The sequence below is a fragment of the Amphiura filiformis genome, chromosome 2 (assembly GCF_039555335.1).
Source record: "Amphiura filiformis chromosome 2, Afil_fr2py, whole genome shotgun sequence".
Taxonomy (NCBI): Eukaryota; Metazoa; Echinodermata; class Ophiuroidea; order Amphilepidida; family Amphiuridae; genus Amphiura; species Amphiura filiformis.
In genome coordinates, this window is record NC_092629.1 from 53365707 (window position 1) to 53375879 (window position 10173).

General features: G+C 39.1%; 1 protein-coding gene and 1 long non-coding RNA gene across 2 annotated transcripts; one reads left to right on the top strand and one right to left on the bottom strand.

Moving 5' to 3' along the window:
* Positions 1-3457: 3457 nt before the first annotated feature.
* Positions 3458-3802, bottom strand: LOC140141412 (uncharacterized). Its single transcript, XM_072163265.1, has one exon. The coding sequence runs from the start codon at positions 3800-3802 to the stop codon at positions 3458-3460; it is 345 nt and encodes a 114-aa protein (XP_072019366.1).
* Positions 3803-6252: 2450 nt separating this feature from the next.
* On the top strand, positions 6253-7985 carry LOC140146376 (uncharacterized). The gene is made up of 2 exons (XR_011858229.1): positions 6253-6402; positions 7681-7985. It is a non-coding gene; the product is annotated as an uncharacterized lncRNA (long non-coding RNA).
* The last annotated feature ends 2188 nt before the right edge of the window (positions 7986-10173 follow it).

Genomic DNA, 10173 nt, shown 5'->3' on the forward strand with positions numbered 1-10173 from the left:
GGAAATACACCAAAAATATTGCAGTTCACCATGCGGAAATACACCAAAAATATTGCAATTCCCCATGCGGAAATACACCAAAAATATTCCCGACCTGCAAAAACATCCCGACCTGCATCACCGCATGCGGAAATGCAAGTTGGGATATGTAGTTCCTCATGCGGAAGTGCGTGACAGAATGTGTAGTTTCGCATGCGAAACTGCAAGCTGATGTGTGCAGTACTGCATGCGGTACTGCATATATAACGGTCGGTTGTAATACCTGGTTTGAGACCTTGACGTATTTTTGAGACCATAACGTGTTTTTGAGACCATAACGTGTTTTTGAGACCATAACGTAATTTTGAGACCATAATGTGTTTTTGAGACCATAACGTGTTTTTGAGATCATAACGTGTTTTTGAGACCATAACGTGTTTTTGAGACCATAACGTGTTTTTGAGACCTTTTTCTGTTTTTGAGACCTTTCTCTGTTTTTGAGACCTTTCTCTGTATTTGAGACCTTTCTCTGTTTTTGAGACCTTTCTCTGTTTTTGAGACCTTTCTCTGTTTTTGAGACCTTTCTCTGTATTTGAGACCTTTCTCTGTATTTGAGACCTTTCTCTGTTTTTGAGACCTTTCCCTGTTTTTGAGACCTTTCTCTGTATTTGAGACCTTTCCCTGTTTTTGAGACCTTATTATACTATTGAGACATTACTGTGTGTTTTTTCTGAGAGCTTTCTGTGTTTTTGAGACCTTATTATACTTTTGAGACCTTGTTGTGTGTTTATTTTTGCGACCTTTGTGTGTTTTTGAGACCTTATTGTACTTTTGAGACCCTTGTGTGGTTTTGAGACCCTTTTGGCCCTCACGGCCGCCCATACGAAAGCCTCAGCATGTCTCCGCCAGGTAGCTCTATCTCTTGTCTTGTTGAACCAATTTACTGTTCCCCAGTACTGATCTATCTCGTCTCTCCATCTCTTGCACTGTCTTCCCCGGTTTCTGTTTCCCACCATCGGTCTCCATACAGTAATTGCTGTAGTCCATCTGTTGTCTGTTCTTCTGCTGATATGCCCCGCCCAATTCCATTTCCTGTGTTTGGCTGTTTCCAAGATGTCTTGAGTCTTTGTTTGGTCTCTAACCCATTTGTTTGTCTTTCTGTCTTTGTAGGTGATCCCTAACATGTTCCGTTCCATGTTGTGCTGTGCCGCTTGTAGCTCCTTTTCCATTTTTGCAGTAAGCGTCCATGTCTCAGCCCCATATGTAATAGTTGGAATTATACATTGGTTGAACACTTTCCTTTTCAGGCATATTGGTATCTATCCTCTCATGATATTGCTAAGCTTTCCGTATTGCCTCCATCCAAGCTTGATTCTTCTCTTTATTTCCTGCTCTTGTCCTTTTTCCTTCAAGCTGAACTGCTGTCCCAGGTATATATATTCATTGACTTCTTCTATGTTGCAACCATTTACAGTGACTATTCTTTGCTGGACGAGGGGTCCTGTTATTATTTTTGTTTTCTGCATGTTCATCTTCAGGCCACATTCCTTGCTAGCTTCAGCGAGCTCCCTGAGCATGGTTTCAATTTCTTCCAGGCTTTCTGTTATGATGATTATATCATCTGCAAATCTGAGATGGTTGAACTTCTCCCCATTGATATTCACACCTTTTTAATCCCACTGAAGTGATTGGAATATGCTTTCCAGACATGCTGTAAATAACTTTGGTGAGATTGTATCTCCCTGTCTCACTCCTTTTTTGATGTTGATCTTTGCACTTTCTTTGTGAAGAGTTTCTGTGGTTGTGCAGTTTGTGTATATATCTCTCAGTAGGTTTATGTATTTACTTTCTACTCCTTGTTGATGTAATGCATCCAACACTGACTGGGTTTCCACGGAATCAAATGCCTTTTCATAGTCTATAAAGGCCATGCAGAGAGGTTGATTATAATCATGCCATTTTTCCTTCAGTTGATTGATGGTATGTATATGGTCCATGGAGGAATAGCCACTTCTGAACCCTGCTTGCTCTTTGGGTTGGTTACTATCTAGAGTGTTTTCCAATCTGTTGGTTAGGATTCTTGTGAAAAGCTTGTACACATTTGAGAGCAGGCTAATGGGTCTGTAGTTTTTGAGGTCTCGTTTGTCACCTTTCTTGAAGAGAATGACCATATTTGCCTCTTTCCATCGTTGTGGTACCTTTTCCTGCCTGATGCAAGTTGTGAAAAGCTTGGCGAGCTCTCCTGTGATGGAGTCTCCTCCTTCCACGATTGTATCAATTATCACATTGTCTGTTCCTGGCGCCTTTCCTCTTTTCATACTATTAAGTGCACGATTCACTTCCCAACTTGTGACATCAGGCATCTCTTCATTTGTTTCTTGTTGCAACTCCTCCACTTTCTTGTCACTATGGTAGAGCTGTTCATAGAACTCTCCTATCCGTTGTAGTATTACGTCTTGATCCCTTATTTCCTGTCCGTTTTTGTCTAACAGGGTTATTATCTTCTGCTTGCCATCAGATAACTTCTTGTTGGTTTTCTTTAGACTCCTGTTATTTTCTATTGTTTCCGTTATCTTCCGAGTGTTAAACTTCCTAATGTCTTCCCTCATCTTCTTTCGGATTGTTTTACATGTCTCTGTGTATTCTATATTTTGGATTCCTATTCCATCTCTCTTCATGTTCCTTCTTTTCTCCAAGAGCTGTTTGGTGCTGTCTGATATTTTTGATTCTTTTTCTTTTCTTGCCTTGCCCGCTACTTTGAGTGCACTTTCTTGGATGATATCAACAAGCTGGTCATTCCAACTGTCCAAGTCTGTATCCTCTTGCTCCTGAAGTGCCTGAAATCGGTTTTTAAGCTCCAATTGGAATTCCTCCTTCTTAGTTTTCAGGTTTTCAAGGTCTGCTTTCCTGTGCTTTGGTCTTAACAGTTTCTGCCTCTCAAGTCTGGTATCTATCTTCATTTTGCATAGAAGCATTCTGTGGTCACTCCCTGTATTCACTTTATTCATTACCTTGACATCGTGGATGATGTTAGATTTGTTTGTTAGGATGAAGTCTATCTCATTTTTGGTTTTACCATTTGGACTCCTCCATGTCCATCTTCTAGATGCACGTTTCTTGAAGAATGTGTTCATGATTTTGAGTTTATTGCTGATTGCAAATTCGATGAGCTTGTCGCCTCTATCGTTTCTTGTTCCTAACCCAAATTTTCCCATTACGTCTTCTTCTCCATCTTGTCCTAATTCTACTTTGGCGTTGAAGTCTCCTATTACCATGTTGTAATGTGTCTTTGATGTTTTCAGCAGTTCGGCTATCTCTTCATACAATTTATCCACCTCTTCGTCTTCATGGGCTGTTGTAGGAGCATACACTTGTATTATCTTGATGCTGTATTTCTTATTTAACTTCAGTGTGACCTGTGCCAATCTCTCATTGATACCTCTTACTTCTGTTATGTGTTTTGACCATTTCCTGTGGATCAGAATCCAACTCCTGCCATACTTTTGTTGTCTAAACCTATATGATAGAACTGATGTCCGCTCTTGAGCTCCATGAATTGCTCACCCCGCCTTTTGACTTCACTTAGTCCTATTATATCCCAATTGACTCCTTTTAGTTCCTCTCCTAGTTCCAGTAATCGGTCGTCTCCTAGTAGTGATCTAATGTTGTATGTAGCAACTCTTAGATCCCAATGATGGCCTATATGAACCCAGGGATTCTTAGCACCCCCTGTTCCTTGCCTGGTCGGGCCGCCATCTTGGTCCGGGGCTGCAGAACTGCTGGGGACTGGGGGCCATTGTCTTTTTTCTGGCGTACTCATCATGCTGGTTGTAGGCCTACCCCTCCACGCTGGCCTTGTGCGGGTTGGAAGGGAGATTTTTATTTCAGAGATCCATCTCCTTACAGGGCTAGGAACTTAGTCTGTCCCTTGCGGGTGGTGGTTGCCATTTTCTTCCACCCAAAAAGGAGCACCCATTGGTATAAAATATACCCATGGGAACCCCAGCACCAAAGGTGCTGGTAAGGGTAACTTTCAGCTCCTCGGCAGTGCTAGGCACTGCCTCCCCTTATGTAAACAAAGATGCGAAACTGTAAATTTTGATGATTTTTCCAGATGAGCCTTTATGAGCAGCGAGAAAATCTGCAGAATTCTGCTCTCCACAATATTGGTTAATCAAAACGTGTGGAAAAACAATGGTCACATGATCAATCACACAAGGGTTAGTATCAAAAACATTATTGTGATGCACTGTGCACTGTGCAGTGGCGTGGCCAGGTCTTGAGGGAAGTAGGCAGGAATAAAAATGCATGAAGAAAGGGGGAACCATGAGAACAGAGAACAAAATATGCAAAAGAGAAATGGTGAATTATTTAAAGAGGACGAGGCAAAAATCTACTTTTAGGTATTTAGATGATGTCCCCCACCCTGAGCAATTATAAATGGGCTATTCCAGAAATTAAAGGCACGAGACGGGATTCCTGAAAATTTTCACAATTTTTTGCTCTGGGAATAAAAAAAAAAAAAAAAATGGTCATTATTTTCACAACCCTAAAAAAGACATGGGAATTCCCAAGAAAAAGACATCCTTTTATTTTAGATTTCTCTCATCTCCTTTTTCCTCTTTTTTCCTTGCGCTAGGGGGCGGGGGCCCAAATAGGCAATTTTTACCAGGGGGCAATTGCCCCCCCCTGCCAGCTACGCCACTGTCAGACACATCAAATTGCATTCTGAATACGAGGAATGATTTTTTTTTTTTTAATTTACGATATAATACAAATTTTATCGCAAATGATTTAAAAATGGACATTTTTCATATTTTTTATTTTCAAAAGTCCGCGAAGTGAACTTCTTGTAGCTGGATATTCCTCGTATTCAGAATGCAATTTTGATGTGTCTAATGGGTTTCCATGTCCTACAAAAATATTGTGCGACCGCCGCTATCTGAGCCCTTAAGACAAGACGTCTGTTCGATTCTTGGTTCAAAGTGGGTAAAAACCATTCAGTAGGTTATCAGCCCCTGGAAAGTACATTTGCCGTATTTACTGGTATCAGCAGGCTTGAATTTATTTTGGTGTTATTTATCACATACCCATCATAATTATAACATGTAAGTGTTAATAATTGTATTAACTTTATGGCAGGCATTAGCATGATGATGTATTGATATTTATAACAATTGTATTGAGGTAGTCATTAATAATTATGTTAAATAACTGTATAGCCGCATTGTGTCCAAAGCTATTTCCACTTTTCTAGAAGATCATGACGTTCTTTTAGAAATTCAGGGTGGGTTCAAGTAGGATCACCGGTGTGAGGAGCACGGGTTCACACTTAAGAATATTGCCGAGATTGGCTGAAAACAAGTCAACCTTCCTGGCCTTCCTTGATTTCCGAAAGGCGTTCGATACGGTATGGAGAGATGGTTTCCTTCCATCGCTTGGAAAAAAAGGCATAAGAGGCAGTGTATGGAAACTCATCGATAGTATGTATACAATAATGTATGCAAAAGTAACTTTTTGGAGATATTGATACCCGGGTATTGATACACACCTTTTTGACATAGAAGACGGCGTGAAACAGGGATGTGTGCTTTCCCCAATTTTAGTTTGCGACTACATAAATGAGTTTGCTAAACTTTTAAAAGATATTAAAGCCATATTATAACATTTCTTTAAAAATAGATTAGTATTCATTTTCAATAAAATGTTAGCATTTACTGTCAGATTGTCCCTTTTAATTTTGAGCCGAACAAGTGAGGTAAAGCAAAGAAAATTGGAATTTACTACTAGCACCAATGCATGTTACTCCGGCGGTTGTAATATGGTACGATCCTCTGGCATGTGTGTGTGTGTTGCGCCGTGTACGTAGGGGTGTCTTGACGTCGAACGCGTATTCGTAATATTTCCATCGTAATAATAAAACGCCGGTTCCGGCGGTTTATTCAAAATCTCGGATTTTGACAAAACTACAGCACCTGAAGTCTTGATTTTTGCAGAGAATCTTTGTTTACTAAAGTACATTACAATCGCGCAAAAACCTGTGACTTGACTTGAAAATGTTTTTTGATATGACTTAACTTGCCAAAGTGACTTGAACCATCTCTGGTACCCCAGCCACCTTCCGATTTTCCCCTCATGCCCAACCCCTCTGGAAAAATTAGCTACGCCACTAGATCGGAAACCCTATAGCAATTAAGATAGGGCGCTTGCACTGAGTTTCGTTCGTTCAACCAATTAACATTAACTATATTTGCGATATCTTTTGTACAGCTACAATAACGTCTGCATGCATGCGGTGCATATGTCAGGTGGAATCCAATTGCAATCGCAATCAAGGGTGTAATCCAGATGGTGGATCTGACTCATGCGGTCCGTATCAGATCAAAGAAGCTTATTGGAGTGATGGTGGAAGTCAAGGATCTGGTAAGAGTTAAGACTTGATCCAGTTAACATGGTTACCGTTTTTTGAAATTAGATAGGGATCAGAAAATGTGCTCATTTCAAATTGTACCACCTATTGCGGGACCAGATTTCACTAGGTAGACTAGATTTCTATAAAAACATACCCTTAGTTTTCGCCGGGAGTTTTGGTGAAAGTACCCCCTATGATAAGACCAAGTGCACAAAATGACAATTATTGTACCAGAAATGACCTTTGCATGTCAAAAAGGTACGTGTTGTTGATTTTTTTTAAATAAAAAGTTTCTAAAAATAAGATGTACTTGGGCATGGAATCCAAAAAATTGACACCCCTTTGGAGACCAGGAGAGATGAATTTGATCGGGACTAGAAAAGGCTCTGGAATATGATGTCCCTGAGAGAATCTTTTTTCTTTTGGCTTTGATACCCCTAGGTAGGAGTCTCGATAGCGTTTGTCTCGCCTTTTTCGGATCGAGCATAGGTACGCGGCCAGAATCCAATTCCCCCTCCCACCGACCCACTACTAAAATTTTAACGCTAAAGGGAACCGTCAACATAAGGACAATTGTGGCCTTAAACTGGGCTAAAGCAAGACGCTCATGACTACTTTCTGTCCATTTTGTCCCGGTATTTCGAGCCAGGGGCAACTAGCCCTGCCTCCCTCCTCTACACATGGCATCCCAATTATGTCATCATGTGCTAACTACATAATAAAAAACATTATAAACATCTCCTTTATTTTGAGATAATAACTCAAAATCTATGCATCAAAATTTAAAACTGAAATAGCAAAAGGAAACCCAGTTTTGTTTTACAAATTTTGATGACTCATTTGTCTTAATACAGCCCAAAGTTGACATGGTGACCCTTTGAATGAAAATGAAAAAATTCAAAAGTTGCACCTAAAGCAATTGAAAATGTTACTTTTGTTGCTAGAGTGCCTGGTCACTGCGGGTCATCCTTCAGTCATAATAGAGAACGGAATGCTATGGTACACTGACTTGAGTAGCTTTTTATGCATCTTTTTTCCTTCAAGAAGTCACCATGGTTACAAACTTTGAGCTAATGAGGTATCAAAATTTGCAGAATTAATATGTGTTTGTTTTTGCTATTTCAGTTTATAAATTTGACGCATAGATTTGGAGTATTTTCTCGAAATAAATTGGTTGAATACTTTTAAGGTGGGCCTAATTAAATACAATATAATGATACAACAGAAAACAACGATCCAAAATAGAGGGATATAGTTTAATTACTGTTTTACCCATTTTGTTTCACTAGACTGGCGTACTTGTGCACAGGACATGGCTTGCGCAGAACGCACAGTCCGAAGCTACATGAATCGCTACGCGACATGCAGCCGTCTTCGTCACACCCCGACTTGTGAAGACTGGGCGCGTATTCACAACGGCGGCCCGAATGGATGGAACAGGGCCAGTACTACCGGTTACTGGCAACGTGTGCGAAATGCAGGGTGCTCTTAGAAAAGGAAGGAATCTGTTATCAGCATGAATTGATCATGATGAATAACTGTCAGCTTTATTGAGGCACCTTTAAAAAGTTTATACTAGATAGAGATATATAATTATTAAGAAACTGACGCTTTAAATAATTTTTCATTATTATTTTTTTTTTTCATTTATATTTTCTATAAGATTATTTGTATTCCTGTAAAACCAGGGTTATGTTAAAGAAGTATTTCTTGATCCTAGCATCCTATTTTTTATGACATTTGTCAGTAGATATCCACAATAAAAGCTTATTCCCAAAAATTCAGCTGATTCCGATTTTGCCTTTGGGAGCTATGCATGATTATAACATTGTTCCATAGGCCACTGTGTTGTAATTTCGATCTAGAAATAGAAAAATGTGACGATATTAATTTTGCTATAAACGAATTAATCCTCAAGAATTGTTTTGTACATAAACATTATGTAGCCAGAGTTCTCTAGTGGTAAAAAAATGATTTTGTGTGTGTGTGTGTGGGGGGGGGGTGTGTGTGTGAAAAGTGGGGGATGAAGCTGTGGATCACGAAATACCCCTTTCAGAGATACATATGTTGGAGATTAATAATTGTGTGGTTTTTTTTTGGTTTTTTTTTGCACTAGTATGTTGCTTTATTAGCTTACACGTATTGTTTGTATTGCTAGTTGCCCGCTATTGCCCACGAAATAAGGAACTATTACACCGATTTAGCCGTAATCAAATTGAATTGTGGTCTCAAATTTGTTTGACCCCTCCCCTATCAAATCACAGAAGTCTTTTGATACCTTTATGGGACATCAAATTTTTTATTCACCCAATATTTTCCACCCCTACAAATTTCTTTATGAACACAAGCTAGTGTTTAGGATTCTGAAGATCACATCACTAAAACAGTGTTAGCGCATGGTAACATCCTACACGTGTATTTAAAGGAGAATATTACTGATGAAAATATATGCTTTAATCTGTTATAAACGTACTTATTGAACACATACTCATATACACTGGTTTGACCGAAAACGGGGTCATATTTACCACGACACCAAATCAAATGTGCCGTTTCCCACCATGTGGTATTCAAGTCTCGCGCCAGTGTCGAACATGCCGATGGGATAGCTTCACGCTCTAGTGCGGGTACAGTGATGTCATAGCTATTCAGAACTTTTGTGTTGGCCTATAGACGAATCCAAATACACGCATTCCTACACCTGACTAGCAGCCTTTAGTTGGGTCCCCGTCGGCTACAATGCATCCAAAATGTGAAATGATTCGGCCTTGGCGGAAATTTTAAACTGTATTCCATCACCCGTTTTACACCTTCCGCGAAAACACAGGTAGACAATGAATGATGAATTAAAGTTTACAACACAATAAAGTTCCAACAGTTGTGCAAATAAAAGCCGCCTTACACCTAGAGAAGGTCGAGGAGGGTTAATAGAATAATACAATCCCGTCGCATCTATTCATAGATGTACTAATGGATGAACAAAAGAACTATGTGTGAATAGATGCGACAGGATTACCTCTATTGTATATATTATTCTATTAACCCTCCTCGTCTTTGCATCTTCTCTAGGTGTTAGGCGGCTTTTATTTGCACAATCGGGCGTTCAAAGCACCAGGTTGGTGCTAGCGGGAAACCAAAGATGGCCGACCAAATCCTGACCATGACTTGGCTCGTTGGATTCGTCTATATGACGACGTCACTTTACCCACACTGAAAATGTATGAAATAAAATCTAAATATCACGGGGCTGGACCACTGGATATGTGTTCATTAATTGTGTTTATAACATTTTTTTAAACGTTTTTTTTCAAAAAAACGTTCTTTAAAAACATTTTTTTTAAACGTTCTTTAAAAAGAACGTTTTTTAATCACTTGCATTCTCCTTTAACGTGTTTCTCAAGTTATAGCAAAGCAGTGTTATAATGCTGAGCACAGTTTCAGATTTCTACATGTATGTAGTCATTGTTTTGAGTATCATACTCTTTGTATCATCAATAACGTGGATGAATATTGGTACGTATAATGTATGACATGAAAGCTGGTAAAAGTTTAATAGGAATAAAATTAAAAACAACAATGTGTGTTTTTCTACATGGTTACTTGTCGTTTTGTCACTGAACTGTTATATTCAAAATACAAAATCCTCCATCAGTTTGTAATTTCAATAATATTATACATTCTGGTTAAATTCCTTATAGATTGAAAAGTCAAAAGCGATTGAGATCAGGGAGAGTCCCTAAAATGGTTTTAAACATTTAAATAAAAAGATTTAATTATAATCT